Source organism: Corvus hawaiiensis, chromosome Z (genome assembly GCF_020740725.1).
Source record: "Corvus hawaiiensis isolate bCorHaw1 chromosome Z, bCorHaw1.pri.cur, whole genome shotgun sequence".
NCBI classification, from domain to species: Eukaryota; Metazoa; Chordata; class Aves; order Passeriformes; family Corvidae; genus Corvus; species Corvus hawaiiensis.
Window position 1 is genome coordinate 55,389,234 of NC_063255.1, and position 22,864 is coordinate 55,412,097.

The following is a 22,864-nucleotide window of genomic DNA, read 5'->3' on the forward strand; positions in this document are numbered from 1 at the left end:
GACGTAGATCAAAGGCATAAATTATTTCTGGAGAGAGCGAAGATATTGCCAGGACCCTGATTTCTAAAACAGTGGAGGACTTACTCTTTCATAGCTTTTTTTTTTTGCCTGTCATCCCTACAGTGGTGCAGCACATTATATGAATATGTAAGAGTTTGCTTTGCCCAGAGGGAAAGTTAAAAGTATGTGTGGAGTAACTCAATTTGGTATATTCTTCTGCTTAACACTGATGCAGATTTTTAGCCAAAACTCTGTCCTAAAGCATAGAATTATTATTATAATCTGTGATTATTTTGCTGTATTTTGAGCGGGTTTAATGATTCCTATTTTGGGGGGGTGTCTGTTTATTTCTTGAGACTGAGGGAGCAAAAGGCTATGCCCACTGGGTATGTTCAACGCTGCAGGATAAAGCCAACAGAAACACTGAACTGTATCTGTACAACATTGTTCAAATGAATGCTATACCAGCAGCCCAAGTGGTCTTGAGCAAATATACAGGTAGGTGATTTAAATGCCTCTCTAACCTGCCACACCTAACATGCATTCAGAATTAACAGATACACCTGTAATAGTTCTGGACAAGGGAGGTCTGGCTGAGTTGGGGAGAGGCTTTTGAGCTGTACAGTTACTGAAATAGGACAAGCAGACCATTGTCCAATTTTTAGTATCACACAAAGATGAAATAGATGTGGGTTCTGTCTGCCTACTCATTCCAGCTGTTCCAAAGACCAGCGAAAATAGGGACCAGAGCCTTATCATGCTCATCCTAGAGTGTTTGCTCTCAGACTCCCTTTGCATGTGTCTCTATGCATAAGTGAAGATAAATGCCAGATCCTCTGCCTCTTTGGTGTGATGCTTGGCAGAATTTGTTCCTGTGTGCTGTGTAACTCTATATGCTCAAGCATGTGGTTTTGTTAACCTTCAGCAGGTGATGGACTCTGGTTTTTTGCAGGGTTCCAAGCCAGCCTCCCCACTGGATATGTCTAGCCTGGAAGGTAGATAGAGCAAATGCAGATTTTCATTAGTCTGCAAGTATTCCTGTAAATAAATCATTTGAGTAATCTGTTGCTGACTTTTGAGTGCTAGAAAATACATCTCACTGTAAATGAGATGAATGTAAGACTGTATTTCTTCCTGCCTTGTTCTTAAGGGGACTCTGGAGAGGCTTCTTTCCTAGTCTGGGAAGAAGAGTTACTAGTCTGAGATGAGTTGACAGCTGACAAATTTGTGCCTTATCAATTAACTAAAATGACAAAATGACTAAGGTTGGAAGGGACCAGGTCATCTGGTCTTACCTCCCTGCTCAAGCAGAGTTACGCTACAGCACATTGTACAGAATTGTTTGAGTGTATTAAAAATAAAACGTAAGTTTCTACTAGTATTTTACTGAAGTCAATGCAAGATGAATACTTTCCCATTTCATGACAAAAAAAAAACCAACCAAACAACTGCATGCTGAAAAAATATATTGAGTGCATTAATGTTACATCATAATATTTTAAACATTTTTGAGCCAATCTGATGTCATGTTTTGGGTCATTTGTCTCTTCTCTATTTGTCTTCAAGCCTGTCAAAATTATTCTAGTGAGCAACCGACAGAAGCATTTGGCAAAGGGTTTAGTGCATACACTGTAGCTTCCATGTAGCAGTGTTTTTGTAATGCTTTTTCACAGCTTACTGATGTTGTTTTCCTACATTGTCAATCCTAATTTTCTAGAAAGAAATCCAGATGATCCTTCTGCTTTCACAATGTTTGGGTTTTTGAATGAGTATCTGCATCTAAAACAGCAGGCAACCTATGCCTATGAGAGGTAAACTGCCCACCCTTGGAAGGCTTAGACAAGCTCCTTGACCTCTTTTCCATGCACCAGCTGAAAAACTTAAAGGGTTTTTCTTTTCCTCAGATAAACTTTACTTTCTCAGTTCAACAGTACGTTTTAACTAAGTGTTTTGTAGGGGTGGGTGTGGGGATGCTTCTATACCAAATTTGGAAATGCAGAACATAGAACTGAAAAAGTAAAGATGTTCTAAGTCTTGTATGTCTTACTAGGACATTAACAAGTTCACTGTGGGATTTAAATTAAATTGTAGAAGGCAAGCTTGGTTTTAGTTTTATTCTCTATCCCAGTCTAATTAATGGAGGTGGTTGGCCTTTGGGTTTGTTTGAAGTTTTTTTTCTTCTCTCTTGTATTTGAATAGTAGGGGAAGGTGGTAAATGAAACAATATTTGGTGAACGTGTTTGTTGCTTCATTAAAACAGTAAAATAGGCTCTGTTTATGTTTAATTAGCATAGAACAACTTCTGCATAAAACAGTTGTCCATTTTACTCTGAGAACTGTTCTCAAAATATGCATGTTACAGTCAGATGATAAGTCACCCTCATTGTGGTTAATTTTAGGGCAGCTTCACTGCTGAAAAACTCAGAGGATACTGAGAAATACAACACAGCAGTGCAAAACTACGGCAGGTCACTGTGGTAAGTGTCTGTTGACATTTTCTGAGCCTCTCACTTCAGCTTTGGAGGTAGTGAATGCAGTGATACAAAATATGGTGAGGCTTAAGGTGAAAGACGGTTTCTAAAGATAATATACTAAACATTATTCTTAGCTGTAGACATGCTTGACTGAACTTTGTATTTGCTCCAGAAATGGGTAGTATAATAAAAAAAATCATATTGCAAGGAATTGCCGTAGGTCTTCACAGATGTAATATATCAGTGATTCCTTTATTCTTTGCTTGATACTAATGTGCCTTAATGCAGTCTATATATGTAGCTGTCAGATTGTCTCTGCAATAAATTCTGGGGGCTTTTTATTTTTTCTTTTTTTACAATCTTACCCTTGAGCCATAACTCAGGCTTAGTCTGAATAAAATTGTTGCTTCAAGATTTATTCAAAATCCCTTCTACCTACCCTTTGAATTTGTATTGACTTTCACTACCTGAAGCATGTGAGGTTGGGGTGTTGTGTACATGTGTGTGGTTTTTCTGCTGTAGTCCTACTCACAATTCTAAGTCGCCTTTGTGATGCCCTTCTGGTTCTGAGGGAATGCAGGACACAAGTATGTAGACTTTCAAATTTCTCTTTGATATGAGGTACCTCAAGCTCTGCTAATTAAATATTTGTTAGCTCTCTAGGGAAACCTCATGTATTCTTAAGTTTCTGTACATGGCACTGAAACTTCTAGCCTGTGACAAAGTGATAATTCATTAACTTCAGGGAAGATTTTAGAAGCAACTCTTTAGACTCCTGAAGTCTTACATCAAAGCTGTATGTGTTACTGCATGTGTGCAACTCAGACAAGACCAAATCTCTAGTAACTAATAAGTGGTTCTAATAAACACAATCCTGTATTATTTTTTCCATAGTGGTCTTAGAACAAGAATGCTGTAGTCTGTCTGTGTGTGCATTGTGTGCCTATGCACAGCTTGATTTTCTTTTTTCATATTTTTCCCTTTGCTGTTTTTTCCCTCTGCACTGTGATGACCATTAAGTAACGTCCTTGTATATAACTGTCGTGCAGAAAGGAGGACTTTCCCTATCAATTCTTCTCCAAAAGATAGTTGGAGAGAGTAACTACTGTAACAGGAGAAGGGTGGGGAATACTGCACTTTCTTGTCGTAATATTCCTGTTTTCTAGGTGTCTACTTAAAACTGCTGTGGAAAAGAGGACACCGGTCTTCAAGGACATTTAGTCTGAATCATAGCAGCTATTGCTGCATCCTTCATACCAGTGACTGCCTTTTTTTTCACAGTGCTCTTGGGCGGTGTGACGAGGCCATTGAAGTTTACACATCAATACCCCTAACTGAGTTTGATGGCATTGTGGGGCTAGCGTTAGCTTACTTCAAGAAAGGACTATTAGAAGAAAGTATCAAAGGTAAAATTCAGAGCATTATGGAACTCTTCTCTTGTGGTTAATCTTAACAAAATTTATCTAACCAACTTAGCTGACATTCAGTTTATTTTGCTATTTCAGTCCTAATGCATAAGTATAAACGCCACTACTGTTTTAATACCTTGAGTACCATGTGCAGTTTTGGGCACTGCAATAAAGAAAGACATTAAGCTGTTAGCATCCAGAAGGGGGCAATGAACATGGTGAAGGGTCTGGAGGGGAAGCCTTACAAGGAGCATCTGAGGTCACTTGGTTTGTTTGGTCTGGAGAAGAGGCGACTGAGAGGAGACTTCATTATGGTCTTCAACCACGAGGAAGTGAAGGGGCAGGTACCAATCTCTTCACTCTTGTGACTATTGACAGGACTCAAGGAAATGGCATGAGTCAGGGGAGGTTTAGGTTGGGTATCAGGAAAAGATTTTTTTACCCAGAGGGTGGTTGAGTACTGGAACAGGCTCCCCAGGGAAGTCATCACAGCACCAATGCTGTCTTCAGTTCAAGAAGCTTTTGGACAATGGTCTCAGGCACATGGTGTGAATTCTTGGAGTGTCCTGCGTAGTTGTACTTCATGATTCTGGTGGGTCACTTCCAACTCAGACTATTGTATAACTCTGTGAAAATCATTAGGCTGTTCAGTAGGGTGCTAGAATCATTGAAATGTAGTAAGGAAAGATAAATTTCTTCAAGTGTTTAATTCTTGTCCATTAAGCTGTTTTCCTCTGAGCCTCCCTTGTTCTCAAATTATTTTCCTGGAAGAATCCATTACAGTCTAGAGAAGAGAAGATTGAGAGGTGATGTCATCAATGTAAATTCCTCAAAAGTGGGTATCAAGAGGATGGTGCTAGCCACTTTGCAGTGGTGCCCATCAACAGGACAAGGCATAATGGACATCAGCTAAAACACAAGAAGTTCCACCTCAACATGAGGAAGAACTTCTTTACATTGTGGATGGCTCTGGAACATGTTTCACTGTGAGGTTGTGGAGTTTCTCTCCTCTGGAGATATTCAAAACCCACCTGCAAAGGTTGTGTGTCACCTTCTCTAGGTGGCCCTGCTGTGGAAGAGGGGTTGATCTCCAGAGGTCCTTTCCAACCCTAATTATTCTGTGATTCTTTAACAGGAGATTAATGTGTTGTTCAAAGCACTTTATATAATTGTACTTCATGTTCTGTGTTTCTGAGACGTGCAACTTCACGAAAAGGTATATGCAATAATCAGTGTAGAAGTGTAAGCACTCACAAAGGAGCAGTAAGCTCAGTGTTTTAAATAATTTTATATTTAATTGGAGTGAATGTACCCATCTGAAGTACGATTTCATAAATGAACTATCACAGGGAAGTATTTATATGGTGTTCTTGCAGGCTTTTTCCAAATATCCTGATGCTGCTTTTCATTTCTGTTTCTACGTGCTACATGTTAAACAATTTCCAGGCTCTAAACAGTAAGTCTGGTGTTTCCAAACATAGTTACTTCCGAGGTCTTAGTCAACTTTTTTTTTGTCTTCTGCTTATGATTTGAGGTGGGAAAATACAGTGAACCTGAACCTAAATCGTCTCTCTGTTCTAATATCATCCTATTCTAAAGGCTTTACAAAGGTTGTATTTTTTCTTGTCCCTCAATTCTGAGTTTTTGAATTTTTACCAGCCTATGAAAAAGCCTTGTCTGTTGCTGAGTCTGAAGAAGATAAAGCACATATCCTGACTGCCTTGGCAATAATAGAATATCAACTGAACAAAGTGGATGCTGCAAAGACACTGCTGTTTAAATGGTGAGTGAAAGAAATAATCAGAACGTGATATTTTATTGTACTGTTGAATCTTCAAATTTCCTTTTTGTGGGAAGTCAGGTGGATATTTTCTTTGTCTATTGCAGAATGAAAGTAGAAATGGATGCAGTTTACTTATTAATGTGGTATGTCTGTTTCTGTTTTATGGTCGGTGTCTTTCACATTGTTAAAGCAGTATTGAGTGGAAGGGCTGGGCAGTTTGGGTGTCCAACATCCTTGAATGGTAGTCTTAAAAACTTTATCTTTAAAGATAATATTACTTTGTAGTTGTCCTGAGCACTAGGCAATATTTTTGCTCTTTAGCTGTAATGAACTCTGAATGACCAATGAAAATAATTTCAGTTTAAATAGTCAGAAATCTCCAAAACTGTTGTGTTCAAAGCAACGTAAACCAGGACAATCCTGTAGCTTTCCCATGAAAAGAAACAGATCTCTAGTAGTTGTGCAATTAAATTGTGAATGTCTGTTATTTTTCATATCTGTGGAGGCTAGTAGCCTGTGCATCGTTGTTAGGCTCCTGTTAGCTACGGATTAAGAGTTATCATCTCATCCTCTCAGGGGCAACTCTGTCAGTAGAGAACTGTAGTAGTGGCAGTACAGCCCTCATCTTACCAGAAGACTTCTGAAGTTACTGAAATAGTGAAGGTCCATTACCTAATACACTCTAAATCCCAAGTTATCGATGATTAGCTGTCTAGGAAACTGATATTTCCTACATCCTATAAATCACTGGAGACTTCTGTTTTTGTCATAAACATGAACAATGAGAGTTTTCTAATGACGTTGGTTTTTACAAAAAAAAAGATAGTAAATGCCTTAGAAAAAACATCACAGTGAATATATCTAGATCTGAAATGGAAACAAAAATGGTGCATTCTGGTCCAATAGTCAGATGTCTGTCTTGACTGGAATTTGTGCTAGATGACTTAAAGTGCCTGAATAGGACCTTGAAAATGAAGCCACCTTCTTCATTTCTCATAACCGGCTTAGCACAGAGATTTTTAACAGTGAATATGTCTGGATAACTAGTATGGTAGAACACCATTTCCTGCTTGTCAAACGGTCCTTTAGCTGGCTGTTCAAGTTTGCTTAACAGCTGTTAATTTTTTCTTGTAGGGATTGAAACCAAAACATAGAATTCTTGTCTTTTTTTGAAGGCAAAAGTAATCATTAAGAGCTTGATTAGGTGCCTGTAGTCACCTAGTCCTCAAGAATATAGATCTAGCCTGATACATGATCCCGTGGCAAGAGTCTGTTAATTCTGTATACCTTTCATGATACATAGGAGCAAGAGGACCCAGAAATAGCAAGAATTCTAATGTTAGGTGAGTTTAATTTGTGCTCCAAAATAGTTGTCTCTTTTCCTCTTTCTGATTCAACAGCTCATTAAAGGAACCTAGTACGGAAAGTCTGAAGGCTTTGTGCACACTGGGATTGGTGAAGCAGGATGCAACACTTGCAACAGCAGCCCTAAAAGAATTACTGAAGCATGAAAAAGGGAATGGTGGGATTTATGAGAGATGCCTTATTGCATCTGCTGTTTATGCATTACAAGGTAGAAATGTGGCAATCCAGAGGGAAGTCTCCAAAGCAATACACAGGTATATAGTTTGTCTTGCTTTAAATTGCCTTGTAAATGTATTGCTTTGATTACATTGAAGAGTAAGCAAACCTGTTTATTTGAATCATTATTCTAAAAAAAAAAAATTAAAAACTCATTTTCAAAGGTGAAGTCCTCACCTAAGGTTGTACCTTTAGTTGACAAGTTTGCTTTCTTATTTATGGAATCAAATAGCAGAAGTTCCATGGCTTGTTCAATGTTTTCTGATTTTGTTTGGCTGGCTTCTTTGATAGGTAGGTTAGTTTACTCCTCCATGAAAGCATTTTTCATCCTATGTAGCATAACCTTCAGCCTAGAATAGTCTCTTGGGTATTTATTTAATATTTAACAGCCTTTGAAGCCATTTGTTCCATTAGCTAAGTGTCTTTGTTTAAATGTGATTTGATTAGTCTTAGCATTCTGAGCCGTTCAGGAAGGGACACATCATAGTCTCTTCAAGTGTTTTCGGAAACTATTTTCATGCAATTGTTTTTTTCCAACTACAATTAAAAAGCCTTGTTCTTCATATTATGAGGACAAGACCTGTAGCCCTAAAGTTTGTTTTATTCCCATGAATATTGATATGCATGCTGTATGTTTTATTTCTTTAGCTAACAGTATTACTTCAGTATTGTGTTGTTTATTTTACTTACTACCCATGTCTATCTTCTATTACGTTGCATTGTTTTCTTAATAGAAAAAGGCCTGCTTGGTATTTATAGCATGTGCCTACTAAGTCCTGGAAGACAAGGTGCATATCTAAACCAAAAAATCTAATACTCTTTTCTTTTCCTAGTTACCCTGATAATCCTGCCCTTTGGTCTCTTCTGTCTCGACTAGTTCCACTGTATGCATCAAAAAAGCCAGAAGTAAGTGCATTGCTGTAACTCATGTGTGCTGTTTACATTCCAAGTAGTATGTGCTGTTTCTTAACTTAAAAAACCCCACCCTTCAGTTGTGTGGATTTTCCCCAGTTAATATGAAAACTTAAGGCTTACATACAAAGCAGTGCACAGCCACATACTGAATTTATATACCATTATTTGTATATTTCATGAGGTAACAGTTCTTGAAATAAACTTATAGGAAAAATCTGCTAGAGTTATGCCAAAAATAAAAGGCTGTATGATGTATAATTTCTTCTGTTTAGTTTTATAGAGCTGTATTTATGTAAATAAATATATATTAAGATTTACCTGTGTTTAATCTGGTTAAGCTAGTCATCTTCACTTTCCACATTAGTCAGTGTTTCCTTGCCACTTTTCTGCTTTTTGTTAGCTTTCCTCCAAATAAATACTTTGTCTTAATATATGTTAATTATATAAACAGAAAGAGCACCTGAAAACAAACCCTTTTCAATATGGGGCTAAAACTGGAAGCCAATCATAAGGATAAGATCTAGTCTGGAATGTCTCCTGCTAATTTTTTATAAAAAGATTATGCTTACAGCATAATCTTTTTATTTTAATCTGTAAGCAAGGAAATTCCCTTATTGTGCAAATTTTGTACTTGTGAATAACAAAGATAAAAAGGTTTTGGCATTATATTTTGCATAAAATTAATTATCCATGTAATGAAATAAATTGTTTGGTTTTTTTAATCTTGCAGGGAGGAGCTGTGGCAGGAGGTGTTGCACATACACTTGATGTAAACTGTGGAAAGGTTTGGCTTTCTTAAATTGAAGATTCTGTAATTCCATAAACAGTCCTAAAATTAATTCCATCTGATCACTCACAGTGTTAAGTAACTCTTATGTTCTGTTTTATAGGAAGTCCTGCTAAATATTGCAGTTAATCAGCTGGTAGCAGGATGTCACATGTTAGAAGATAAGAAAAACAATCCTCTGAAAAATATTCAGAAGGCCATCCATGTCTGTCCAGGTTACTCTTGTTCTCAAACACAGTAGTGATTTCTGTCTTTTTATCCATCAGAAGCAAAAATTACTGGACTAAGAAAAAAATCTACTTTTGTTGGGTTGGTTTGTTGTTTAGGGTTATCTGTGTATGTTTTGGGGAGAATGCTTAGATTGGAAATTTTCATTGTCATTCCAAATTTAGTGGAATGGGAATTCAACCAGACAATGAGAAAATTATCACTGGGTTTTAAGGCTTCTTCTAAACTATAAGCAACTTCTTAATCTCTCAACAGGAAAAGATAGAAGTATTATTTAATATACTAGACAAAATTGAAAAACACATTCCCTCAGTATGCAACATCAGACAGAAGAGAATTATTCATCTACCTTGAGATTTTGGATTAGAAAGGTTCTGTTAAAAAGTGCGGGTTATAGACAATTGTTCTCTTACTAAATGGTTTTCTTCCTTAAGCATATCAAGTGCAAGCCTAGTGGGGTTTCCAATTGCTAATTTGTACTTGATAGTGAAATACCAAAACATTGCTTCTTCTAGAGTCATTTAGCTCTGATAGATAAGGCTGGTTGCAAGTTAAAAATTTCAGTTACTTTCCTACAGGAAATACAAGGGTATGACTGCTATTTAAAAGCAGAATACTTTACATTTTACTTTGTTAGATCTTCAAGCTTTGTTTCATTTTGCTGGCAAAATTAATTATCTTAGGGATGAAAATTTACATAAATAAAATATTTAACTGAGCTCTGTCCAGTTCAGGGTAGAGATTGCTCTTACAGTAGTAGGTGTTCTTCACAGGGCTAGTTAAATGTGAAGCTGACACAGGAATTAGCTGGCAGTGGAAGTTGGCACCTATTGCTGAAAATTTCATGCTGGTGGTCAGAACAGACTGAGTCTGTGTGACTGAAAGCTGTGGATGGCGTCTAGGAATTTTTGCTGCCACTTTGTGTTTTGTTACACTTTAAGTGATAGCCAAGATTAATCTCTGTAGTCATAAATAAACTGGCAGTTTCAGGTTAACACACTGAAGCTATTTATGAAAAATACATTAGCTGACTTTAGGAACAGCATCTTCCTTTTATATCTGATGAGTCTTACTAATTAGAAGCAAGTAGTTACCGCCTTCCTTGGTTTGAGCTCAAATACTTACTGTTGCTCCTATTTACACCATATGGTTCCATTGATAGCTATGCTTTTATGCTTTATCTGGTAAAGACCCTTCTAAGTGAACTACCAGCATTTTTAGAATGGGCATGAGTTCCCTTTGACCCTTCTTTTCTAGATAATCCTGCTGCTTGGGCAGTGCTAATGGCAGCCTGTCATGCTGAAAACACTGTTGTCTGTCTAAACAACACTGAACCGAAACGAACAGGTCTAGAGATGACACTTGTGTCTACAGTTTCAGCCAAAAGTAAGCTATACAAGTTTTCTATTTTAAAAAAGTAAAATAAAATTGAAATTATCTAAGCTTGCAATGCTCTTCTGAACTTGCAAATAGGCTGAGGATTACTCAATAGTGGCTTGAGCTGTAACTGTATTTTACACATAAAAATATTAAATTCTAATATACAGCTAGGGTTAGATACTTAATGGCAGCTTACTTCCCCTTCCAAGGCTTCAAATGATTTTCTAAAATAGTATTTTTGAACTCTGGTGCCTACACCCATGAAGGTTGTGGGTGCATAACATTCTTACAAGGAAGAGCTAAAGTAACTTTGAGTTCTGTAACTCTTCCAGTAGATGCTCAGTCTTGCTTAATGTCCATAGTGTTTTGAAAACTGGAATTAAAATTCCATGTTTGATTGATCTCAAGCCATTAACTTAAATGGTGTATACTTTTTTCCCCTCATGCTTTTAATTTTGCCATCTTTCAATGTTGCTACTAATGACGGGAGCCATGTCAGGTTAAAACTCATAGAAGTTCTCCCTTACCAGATCTAGATCCTGTGACCATGGTATGGTACTGCAGCATAAACGCTAATCTATTTAAGTGCTTTGTCTGTCTTTGCAGCTGGAGAAAGTAACCTTCCGCATAATTATGTCCATACTCTTGAAGACTGGTGTCTGTGTCAAGCTATTACCAGTCTAGAGGAGACTGGTAAACTGTCAGAAGCTGAAGCTCTTTGTAACAAGGTATGATGGTGTCACACTGGCAGACTGCGGTAGAGTTGTATAGAAACCACTATTAGTGTGCATTTTACAGAAAGGTAGTGTTTGAAGTGGCAACTGTCTGTCCCATCAGAGCTACAAAATACAGTAGTTCACAGAATCACAGAGTATTTGGAGTTGGAAGGGACCGACGAGGACCATCAAGTCCGGCTCTGAAGTGAATGGCCTGTATGGGGATCAAACCTTCAACTTTGGCATTATTAGCACCGTTCTCTGACCAACTGAGCTTGTTGGGTTCTCCCCTCCCCGGTGTACAGTTTGCAACACCAAAACTGTGTTAATAGTTGAAACAAGTAGTGCGTGTCATACTAAATCATAAGTCTGTTCTTCCTGCCTAGAGCTAAGCAAAACATTACCAAAATTCAAGGCGAGAAGTCAGGGTAGGAGACATGCATGGGACTTTGATTTCTTTTGGGTTGTGTTGGTACTTTGTTTCAGAGCCCCAAGTAGAAGCTACAAGTTTAATTATGCAAAAGAAAGGTCTTGAGGCAACACAGCTGGGCTGTTAACAACATTCAAAAAGGTGTTCATAAGCAGAAGACTTGGCAGAAGATAAGCAAAAAAGCACACATCCCTGATTTTCATTAAGCAAAATGGTTAATCACAAGCAAATGTGATTCTTGGTTTTGGTATATTTTGTTAAAGTGGATGGGAGTTAAAAAAAACCCCAACCAACAAAAACTCAAACCAAACAAACAGATTCATTGAATGTGCTGGTTTTCAGGAAGAAGTTCTTTTTTGTCTCTTTGTTTGCTTCGAGAGGTGTTTTCCTTTTCTGGCCAACGTGTCTGCTGACCTATCTTATATTAACAATGATCAGAGATTTCGAGACATTCAAGATCTGTCCTTCCCCAAATCTGGGTATGGGGGAAGAATGTGGTGTATTTTGTTGATTTTTGTTTGGTTAAATAGCTTGGGGAGAGCACAGTCAGTGCCTGCAATTAGTGAAGAAAAAAGGATAGTATTCCCTAGTACCACAAACTCTCAGTGGTAGTTTTGGACCCCAGAGTTCTCAGAAAGCAGTATAACTGGGGGGTGAGTCAGACACTGCTGTCATTCAGTTGTGAAGGATTCACAGGAAACATCCTTTGTTTTTTTAAAAAATGTGTGAAAAGTACAAGTATCGTTTCTTAAAACAAATCTGGTTTGAGTTATAATTCTTCGAATTACTGTGATTTCAGCAGGGAAAATAACATGCTGTGAGGCTTGCAAAAGCTTCACATGCTTCATCTGAGAAGGGTAAAGCAACAGATAGCTAGTTTTCTGTCTTTGCTTTTTTGTGTTTGTTCAAAGAAATACTCTCTGGATATCTGCTGTTACTGAATAGGAAATGTTTAGTGAAGTGCTTCTGTTCTGAAAATAAAGCACCTTATCTGGGAGAACTGAAATTGCTTGAAGCATAATCAACCCTTTTAGCCCCAAGATGGGCTTTTGCCTCTGTTAATAGGCCCAAAACTTGTAATAATTGTCAAACCAAATGTGAGCTGTTTCAGAAACTTGTAAAAGTAGGAAATGTTCAAAATTGATCTTAGACTTCAAATGTATTTTGAAGACAGAAAAAATGTTACCTGTTTTTGTGGATCAGTCCCTGGAACACTCCTTTGTGCAGAGGTGGAGAAAAATGCTATGTTCAAGCATCCTGAGAATGCTTTCAATGTTGTTTTATGTAAAGGACAGAATGGAAAATCTAAGTATCTTTGATATTGGGGGGTCGTAATTCTGATTGTTTTGGTTTTAGGGTCTAAAAAGCTGCCCTGAGCACCCAACTCTGTTTTTGCTTTTGAGACAAGTTCAGTGTAAGCAGCTGTTGCAGACTCACAAAGAACTTCCAGACAACATCGTGGAGGAACTTCGTAAGACAGTCATGTCCAGTTCATCCTCAGCTGCAGCATGGCAAGTAAGTGTGGATCCTTCCCCTGACTGGTGTGCCACTCTCACACCTGCTGTAAGAGGGTGAACATTTGTTTCACTGCTTGATTTTATTTATCTGCTGACAGTCAGTGACAGAAAAAAGAGCTTAAATTCTATTTGTTCCACAGGTGCAATATTATGTTAACTTTTATATAAAGTTGAAATATTAAGGGCTGCTAGTAAGACCAAGCAGACATGGAGGTAGGAGAATTAAAAACTTGAGATGAATGCCTGGTGTCCCTGTCTTTAGAGATCTATGATCTGACATGGGAGCAGAAACCAATTAAATATTTCATAACCCATAAGAATAAATGGAAGTAAAGAGTTTCCTAATGTAGTAATATACAATTTCTTATTTAGGGTCTGAAAACCTGAATAAGTCTTTCTCCATCATGTTCTGACTGCAGGTGTCACTGTTCTTTTGAGTAAGTTGATTCTGCAGAGAATCACGTCCAGTAACACTGTTCACTAACTCCCTTCCGTGGCACGATGAGTGATCATTTTTAGTTGACATGAAAGTGCTAAAGCTCACTGCATATGCTGCTTCTGTGAGTCGATCTGAGAAGTCTCACACATGTCAAGAGATCTTTTTGGTGATGCAGCACATATATTTATCTTCGAACAGCTGCTTTTTAGTTATCAGTTATTATCTGTCTTTACCAATGTAAGTAGTGCATTGTTTAGAAAAATTCTGTGAACTTTCAGAGTCCTTTATGTAGCTGAAGGATTTATGATGCTCCTCTGCCTGTTGATAAAATAAAGCCCTGCTTGTAGTAAGAATCAGTGAAGTTGATTTCACTCTTAGAAGATCAGTGCAATGCTGCTGTATAGATCATTATCTCACTTCTTACAGGGCTCTGGATCCTCTTCAGAAACACAGGAGCATTATTTCTGGGGAAGGTGTTTTTTTGATGCATTTTTTTGTGATGTGTGAGGCTTCACCTTTTGAATATAGAACTCATTCAGATGGAATTTGCAAAATAGGGAGCATGCAAGACACGATTGTATGCTCTATTTTAATAGCATTCTTCAAATTAAATTAGGGGTTGTATACATTCTTCAGGCATCCCTTGCATAGCCAAGTCATCTTGCTTACAAGCAGAGACAGTAGGTGAACTGAGTGCATGTGATGTGGGGAGTGGGAGGGGATGATTTGTTTTGGTCTTCTTAATCCAGGCCACAGATAAGATACCTCTGAGGAAGATCTTTTTAGTCTTCAGTTAAAGGAAGTATTTCTCAGGGCTTAGATAGCAGTCTGAAAATGCCTGGCTGCTACATCTCTTCCTAGTGGATAAATTTATGCTTTTCTGTTTTCTGTCTCTAGACTTCCTAAGGGTTTGATTTATCCATTGTGATACCTTACAGTTTTACTATGTTAGAGGGGCCATTAACTTTTCTTTTTGGTTTTTGTCTAAGTGGTTGTTTTTTGGGATTTAGGAGTGCTGCTGAACTGCTGTTCTGATGGCTGTTCTACTTTTTGTGCTGTGACTTACCAGAAAGATAGAGAAAAGCAGATCTGGCAAAGCTGCCTTGTGCCTTTGCATGAGGGTTCTCTTCTTTACTTCTTGAGTGCTAGACATCTTCAGCTGCAAAGAGTTGAGGCCAAGGGAAGTTTTTTTTTCCGCCACATGAATGAATGTTTTACTTTAAAGAGCAAGTCTGCAGCTTGATGTCAAGAATGCACAATCTCACTAGTGCTGATTAGTACTTTATAGTGTGTTTCTCTTTGTAATTTGAAGTAACTTCTGTGCACCAGAAAGGGTTAATAATTTCTGCCCCCTCTAACACCAGGCAGTCTTTAGCTAGCAAAGGTCTAGAGGCCTTTGCTCAAAAGTAAGGGAATTGCTTTACTTGGTGATCCAGAAAAGAATATTTCTAAATATGGCTTGCACATCTTCATGCATATCATGTACATGTCACGGCTTTGCAAATATGGCTGCATCTGCTTCAAAAAATGTGTGATGACTACAGAATTAAAGATAGAATCCTTTTCCTTCTCTTCATGAGGAAATCCAGGACATCTTGTGCTGGCAGAGAACTTACCAAAAAAAGCAGCTGAGAGAACTTATCAAAAAAAGTCCATGAGTGGGCTAGGGAACTCCCAAAATAAGTTACTGTAGTGAGGTGTACTGCCAGCTCTGCAGCAGAGTAATTTTTCTGCAGGGCAATGCACAGTATGTTGTTGGACTGAGGACTGGGTGCATGGTTTTAAGTAATAGTATGCTGTGGTACTTTCATAAATTGGACTGTATGATACTACCTAATGGATGTGTGTTTTGGTGGCTCTATAACTAATTTTGTTCTATGTTTATTTTCAGTGGCTGGCAAAAGTATATCAGTCTCAGAGAATGATGACAGGAGCAGAGATGTGCTACAGAAAGAGTCTGCAGTTGGCATCCCAGCAGGGCAGCTGGAATGGGAAGTTATCCAGTCTGCTCAGGCTAGCTATGCTCGCGCTGGAAATCTGCATGGTAGGATAATCAAAATAACATAACTGCATGATACAACAGAAGTTGATGGGATACAGGGCTTCTGTAGTCTTTAAATGAAGTCCCTGTTTAAATGGCTTTACATTGTATGAATGACAGCTAGAGAATAAAATAGCACTTCAAGGGGCAGTGGAGTATTCTTAAAATGTCTCTTTGTAAGAGAGGTTGCAGTGTAATATTCACATAGAACCACTTTGTGCGTAAGAGGCTTACTTGCTCAATAAGGCTTGTCTGTTAACAGCTTCAGTTTGATCATCCAAATTGACATACCTTTCAAGTCTCTGTCCTCTTGTTCAGACAACTACCTCAACAGACATTTCTTCTTCACTGGTGCCTGGAGAAGTCAGTCAGTCACATTTCAAATGTTTTTATGCTGTATGGTCATTTCCAGACATGATGCCTTGCACTGAACTGTAGAATTTTATCTTGTGGAATAAAGAAAATAACTCCATTCCTTGCACTGCTGGGCAACGTGAACATACCTTAGGGTGTTGGCAAGTGTTTATCCTCTTCAATCAAGCAGTGTCACTAGAAACTTGAAGTGCACTACTAGAATTCTAAGTCTGTAGTAAAGTGTAGATCCTGCTGTGATCTTGGCTAATGCTTTTTCACATTTTAACACATGACATTAATCAAAATCAGGCAAAGCAACCCCATATATCCTGAGATCTTGTGTAAGAAAAGGCATTCAGATTTACTGAGTATAAACCTGCAATGCTGTTTCTCCTTTTTGGAGAAGAGAGGTGTCCTCAGTTTTTCTCAGAAGCCCATTCCTTCCAAAGGCAGAATGTGTCAAGCAGCAGTATTTTTCCTGCTGTTTTTCTGTCAGTTTTCTAGTGTTCTGGTTTGTTTCCTATTGCTCCTAAATGCTTCCACAAGTCACAAGATACCTTCTAGCTTAATTAACACTATTTGTTCAAGGGCTGGCCTGAAGTGCCTAAGAATACACAAGACTTTTGTTTAAAAATGTGATCAGTATGAATTCGATTATCTCCTCTCTACTTTTTGAGTGAGCAGAGAAGCCGATAAGTGGATTTTTTTGGGCATTTCTAGTCTGTACTGGTTTATTAAATGTATAAAAGCCAGGTGAAAAACTTGATCAGGTCCAAGAAAGCTCTGTATATGAAAATTGCTTGTCTTCTAATTATCTTCCGAGTGAAAATTTGGTCACCCTTTCAAGTACAGTAATTTGAATGCTATCTAGACACAATGGGGATAATAAAGTTTTTCTTAAGCCAGTTTTTCTTTCTTTGCTTGTATTCTTTAGATACATGGCTTTGCTCAATAATTGTTCTATTAGGTAATTACCATCTAGGTTTTGACTTCTGGTAAAAAATTATGTCACTTCTGGGGATAAATTCTACATTCTAGATGAGTTTTATGTATGGTACCTACAGGAGTTTCTGAAGCACTACTAAAATTTGTATGGAAGAACAAAAAGACGTGTGCATAAATTAGCAAGTGGAATGCTGGCAAGGCTGCTCCTAAATAAGTTAACATTACTTTTCCAGGCACTTCTAACAAGTGTTAGTCTGGGGTTTTTTTTAAACAAGTATCTTTCTAACCTGCCAAATACTTCTCAGAACAGCTTAAATTAAACCTGCTTTCTAGAGAGATGCAAATACACTACAATAAAGTCCTTTTGTTCCCTGTTTTTTTTTCCTGTTTTTTTTAAATTTCTTTTATTACTATTCTCTTTCTTTCTTTTATTTTTACTTTTATAATAGGCTAATGTCTCAAATGAACATTGGCCCTCATTGGTTCAGGAGGCAACAACTGAAGCTTTGAAACTTTCTCCTTGCCCCTTGGCAGCTCTGCTTCAAGCACTGCTACAGTATAATCGCAAAATGGGAGCAAGGTATGCATGGTCTGTTAAGTTTTCAGTGGAATACAGTGTCTAAAAATACAAGTGGTCATTATCTGCAGATCTCACTTCAAGAACTTAAAGAAATTTGCAAATGGAAATTAATTCTTGAAATAGTATGGCAATTAAAAGGGAGAGGGGAGAAGGGGTTAGTAATGTGGGTAGCAGCCAAATCTTCCATTATTTGTCAAAAAAAAAAGAAAAAAAAGACCTTCATACCCAGAAAAAAAACTGCTGTAGGATAACTTCTATTTTAAAAGCATGTTATCTAAATAAATTCATCAAGAAGACTATACATTCTGAAAAATCTTCTAAAATAGCACAGTGAAAACAGAAATCACTACCCTATCTACTGCTGGGATTAATTTGGATCCTAAATTGGTCTCACAGTGAAAGTTCGTGCCCATTCCTGAACAGCCAGGTGGTCGTTGTGGCTTTTCGGGGAAGGGGGGAAATATTTATGGAAGGGATTCTTGGAATCTTCCTGTGTTGTGAATTTGGTTGTTATGGTCATTTTGTCTTTTATAGTATTTTTGCTTAAGCTATGGAAAATTTGAGGGTTTTTTATGGTTTTGTTCAATAATTCACCTGTTTTCTAGGTAATACTAACAAACTGGCTTACTTTTTTTGTTGGCTCTTCAGATGACAGACTAATGTGATTGTGATGGTTGTCATTTATAATAAAATTAAGATAAAAACTCCATATCAGTCTTACTACAATTGTAGATATTAACTTACATGAACAGTATATCACAAGATCTGCCTAGGTGCTTCAAAATCCTGAAACAAGAAATCTTAAGTACAAATAGAAAACAAAAACATGTAACTTTTCAACAGCCTATTAAATTACAATGTACTGGAATATCACATTGGTTATAAAGGACGGAGTTCTTGGAACAAGAACCAAAGCTGATAGAGCACCAGTGAATGAATATGACATCCCTGCATGTAGTTGCCAGTTTTCACCAGATTTCTAATGACACTGTGAATTTGAAAATCCCTTTGTTAGGTATATGGTGTGTTGGTGTTAGAAGGTAGTATCAGCCAAACAGAATTTTAGACTTTGTCTAGTACTCTATTCCAATTCTCTTCTGCAATTTCATATATTGTCTCTGTTTGCAGGAAGTGCAATCAGGGCTTTCCCATATATTACTTCTGGCCATTGTTGCTTGCTTTGTTATGTTACATGGGGCCTGTGCAGTTGAATTTGATTTGGCTTATGTTTTGATTATATTGCCAGGGAGACTCGGCGAATGTTGGAGAGAATCGTTTATCAACCAGCGAATCCCAAAACCATTGTGTCGGTGGCACGCTGGTATCTCCTGCAACATCTGTATGCCAAAGATGATTGTGAACTAATAGATGTAAGGCAGTCCATCTCATACAGAACTTCTATTTACATTTAATATTATACTTGCAGCTTGGAAGTGGGGTAGAAGGAGACTAGGAAGGTGCTAGCACACCTACTCTTGAAGTGCAAATGTGCTTCAATTTTTGAAATCAACACCAGTCTGTTTGAATGTCTTCCATTCCTCCATGCAATAATGAAAAATAAGCAGTAAAGTCTCCAGTCCGAACTTGCAGGAATTCTACTGGTGACTGTTCAGTAGACATGAGGACCATTTAATCAAAGTTTTAGCACTAAAAATGTTAATTCCCTCTAGCCTGGCTGGAACACGTCATGTCCCTGACCCAAAAGATCTGAGCAGTAGAATGCTGTATGCTCTGTATTGAAGACTACATCTGTAGTGGTACATTATTTTCAGTACAAAGTAAATGGTGCATTAGTTTCTGTTGACAGTACTTTGCTGATGTATTTGATCAAACTCAAAAATCCACGCAGCTCTTTCATGTAGTGTGAGTGGGCTGTCATTTATTTTAGCTTACAGTGAGAACCACTTTGCTCCTGAAAATCTGAATACACTCTCCTATTGTCAGTGCTGCCACTGGCGCAATGAGGTCTTTGACCCAGATTATCAGCTGTTCCCTGGTGAAATGTTGAATCCAATATAAAATACATTTGGAGGTACAGTATAGAAAAAGGTGTTGACAAAAATCCATACAGAGAAGTGCAGGTTGATTAAAAAAAGCTAGATTTAATGAGTTCTGAAGATCTTGGTATGATCTCATTGCACTTGCTTCTGCAAAGTCATTTATAGTCCCTGCTGCTGAGTATGATAATAATAGCTGGTGATTTGCTTGGTTCTGCTTAATGGCTTTCCTTTTCAGTATGTATCATGTCACTGGATTACAGGAGACATGCCAGAAGTTTTTCAACATTAGGCTGTTGTGGGACCTTTTTTATCTAATAGAAGAACTCCAAGTATGGCGTGTGGAAAATAAATCAGGGTAGTGTGAATTTAACTGGGGGAGGGAAAAGGATGTGGCAGGTTTTTTAAAGCAGCTGCAGAGAATACTCCAGTTTTATGTTTTAATGGAGATTTATACAAAGGTACTAGCAGGAGACAAGTGTCTGTCAGCAGGAAAATAGGTCTCTGTGTTTAATTGCCAGTGGGTAACTACTGTCAAAGTAACAAATGATGCTTCTAGAGAGCATTGGAAGTGACCAGGTTTAGCAAGTCACTATAGTGCAGTTTGGATCTTTTAAGCAAGTTGATCTGTAATGTTGAATATTTCGTATCTGGGGTTTATGGGTTAGGTGATCTTTTAGGGAAGCTGTCTAGCAGGAATTAAGATACATTTCAGGCTGCCATTAAAACGCTTGCAGTAAAATCTTAAATTCTCAGGTCATTCTTTGTTTTTCTCTACAGGTACTTATAGAAAATGCCAAAGCTAATGGAGATGTTAGAGCTCTGGAACTAAATGAGAAATTGTCAGCAAGTGCATAGAATGGACTGTCTCAAGCAAAATACTCTTCCATTCATCCAATTTAATTAGTTCTCCTTCCAGAAGCATATATAATTTGGGCTGTTTTGTTTGTTATGTCTGATTTTTTTTTTTTTTTCTGTTTCATCAACTGCAGCTTTGTCTTTAGTTTTGCTTTTTCTTGAACAAAAGTAGGTTACTTTAATGTTGAGATAAACACATAAAATCACTTTTATTTTGAAAAGAAAACCCTGAAATTTGCTTTTGTTTGCTTCCCCACTTAAACTTTGTCGCTATTCACAATAGAGTCTTTCCCCCTAGGACACACACAGAAGTACAATATTAACTCCACTGCCAGCAATGCCAGGTTTTCTTGCCACAGAATCTTAAGAGCGAAGTAGCAGCCAACTTCTGTCATCTCTTGGTAACTCAGCTGCTGATTGCTTAATTGGATGAATCATGACAGTGGTTCTTAAGACATGTTGTTACTTTGCTTTTATGTACATGAAAATAAAAAATAAAACAATGACTCCAACCTGTAAAAGTTACCATGAGGATGTTCACTCTCTTGACAAGAGTCATGATAGCTGTCCATTTTCTCATTTAAAGCTTCTTAAAATTTCTGTCCAGCAAAGTCTTACAATGGCTTATATGATCCCATATTATAGGGAGCAAAGGGCACTTCAAAGGCAGGCACTGGTACTGCATTGAACAACAGGTACTTGCTTTTGGAGCCAGTCGTTCTTGGGCTAACAGAAAACAGGATGCTGAGCTGGGGTGCAAGTCACACACTGTGATCTCTGGAGAGCATGCCACTGTCATTTTAACAGGAAACCTCAGCTCAGTAGGCTGGGGCTTCTAGTCTGCAGAAGTATGATGAAACCTCTGAATAGCAAGAATCTCTGCTTATTTTCCACGCTTTCATTCTCTCACCTTCCTTAAAAAGACTTTCTGTAAATTCAGATTGATTCTGTTTCCCTTCACAGCCTGCTCTCAAATAGCCTTGAACTATCAGTAACTGCAAATCTTAAATGGAAATGCTGCAAAAGCCAGACTTGTGATTCTCAAGAGTAACTGTAACTTTTTTTAGCTTCCTGCTATCAAAAACCTGGAAAAATTCTTGCAGCCTATGGTTTGTATCCTTGGCATATGGTCTTGATATGTGTGCCACCCACTCTAGTGGTGGAAAAGCTGTCATCACCAGCCTGCTGGCAGCACAGTAAGCAACTGCTTCTCCCTGTTAATCCCTCTGTGTGAGGGTTAGCCTAGACTTTGCTAGTTCTGAGCCCTAAATACCTTCCAACATCTAGGAGAACCAACAGATGACAACAACCCAGAGTAGTAGTATGGTGGTTTTTCTCTGCAGAAGACCATGAACTTACTTTTACTGTGAACAGTGATGAACTCCTTGAATAAGATAATTATACAGCCCAAAGTTGTATTACATACACTGTAGGAAAGAAACTCCACAAATTTCTGCCACCTACTCAGTGAAAAGTGCTCGGGGAAGAGGAGTTTAAATTTAAGCTGCTTAACATTCAACAACATGAGGTAAAGTCTTGCTCTCCTTATTTTTAACAATGTGTAGCCTCTACAAAATTAGCACCTTGTAGCAAGTCTGCTGTAACAGTGGCAAAACTTGTAAATTCATGCAGGTTGAGGCAACTGTGTATTTTATGCTAATATAGAGCTCAGCAAAATAGTGTACAAAGGCACATAAGAATCACTGATTTGGGGAATTGAGACTTGTTTATGGATTTCACTGGCTAGGAAGTCGTACCTTTGGCTGCCCTTGCTATAAAGGGGAGAAAAAAACATTCTCCAACTATATTATGTTGGCTTATGCTGAAGGCAGAATGGAATGAGATCTAATGAATTGAACGTAGAACTTTCCATGGCTTCAAATACAAAGGATTTTATACACTTCTTACATTTCTTTTTATACAAACATGAGAAAAAAAGCTTGCTTCTGAGAATTTTACTGAGTTTTTTGGGTTGTCCATGTTCATCTCTTCTGTTTCTTGAGATTTCCTGCATTTGATTTATACTCAACTTCTGAGCTCTCAGAATGGTATCACATATAGAGTGGGCAATTGCATTAACGTTGTCTTCCTAACCTTGGAGTTTAATGACAACACTTTCTCTCCAATGTTTTTGTTTGATACCTTTTGTATTTAACTTTATGTGCAGAGGAGCTCAGAAATGGCTGCACGTTGTTGAGATTTCAGTGTTGTGGCTTTCCTGCTTCTTCTAGGAAATGGAACAAACACAGACTTGGCCTGAAAGCAGGTGTGAAGCTGGGAGTCTTTCCCATGCAGTTTATCTCTAAGGAGCCTAGCCACAAACAAAATGCAGAAAGGTCACCTGGAATTTTTGTTGTCTTGTACAAGATTGTACAAGTGAGTGATTTCTAGGACTTTCTACACCATGGAGAAAGTTTGAAAGTATCAAAG

The 22,864-nt window shown here is 37.8% G+C and overlaps 1 protein-coding gene across 4 annotated transcripts in view; it reads left to right on the forward strand.

Moving 5' to 3' along the window:
• TTC37 (tetratricopeptide repeat domain 37) overlaps positions 1-20,959 on the forward strand; it is a 47,761-nt gene extending 26,802 nt beyond the window's left edge. For 3 of the 4 annotated variants that reach the window (XM_048290923.1, XM_048290924.1, XM_048290922.1), the window contains exons 27-42: positions 357-498; positions 1,718-1,811; positions 2,400-2,477; positions 3,756-3,880; positions 5,543-5,666; positions 7,067-7,285; positions 8,081-8,153; positions 8,893-8,946; positions 9,053-9,164; positions 10,435-10,563; positions 11,164-11,285; positions 13,060-13,218; positions 15,551-15,703; positions 17,449-17,579; positions 18,826-18,949; positions 20,357-20,959. In XM_048290923.1, coding sequence (XP_048146880.1) covers positions 357-498; positions 1,718-1,811; positions 2,400-2,477; positions 3,756-3,880; positions 5,543-5,666; positions 7,067-7,285; positions 8,081-8,153; positions 8,893-8,946; positions 9,053-9,164; positions 10,435-10,563; positions 11,164-11,285; positions 13,060-13,218; positions 15,551-15,703; positions 17,449-17,579; positions 18,826-18,949; positions 20,357-20,434 — 1,917 coding nt within the window. In that variant the 3' untranslated portion in view covers positions 20,435-20,959. Of the gene's footprint in view, positions 1-356; positions 499-1,717; positions 1,812-2,399; positions 2,478-3,755; positions 3,881-5,542; positions 5,667-7,066; positions 7,286-8,080; positions 8,154-8,892; positions 8,947-9,052; positions 9,165-10,434; positions 10,564-11,163; positions 11,286-13,059; positions 13,219-13,592; positions 13,754-15,550; positions 15,704-17,448; positions 17,580-18,825; positions 18,950-20,356 lie in introns of those variants that run through there. The other variant, XM_048290925.1, reaches the window with a different exon arrangement.
• Positions 20,960-22,864: the final 1,905 nt, after the last annotated feature.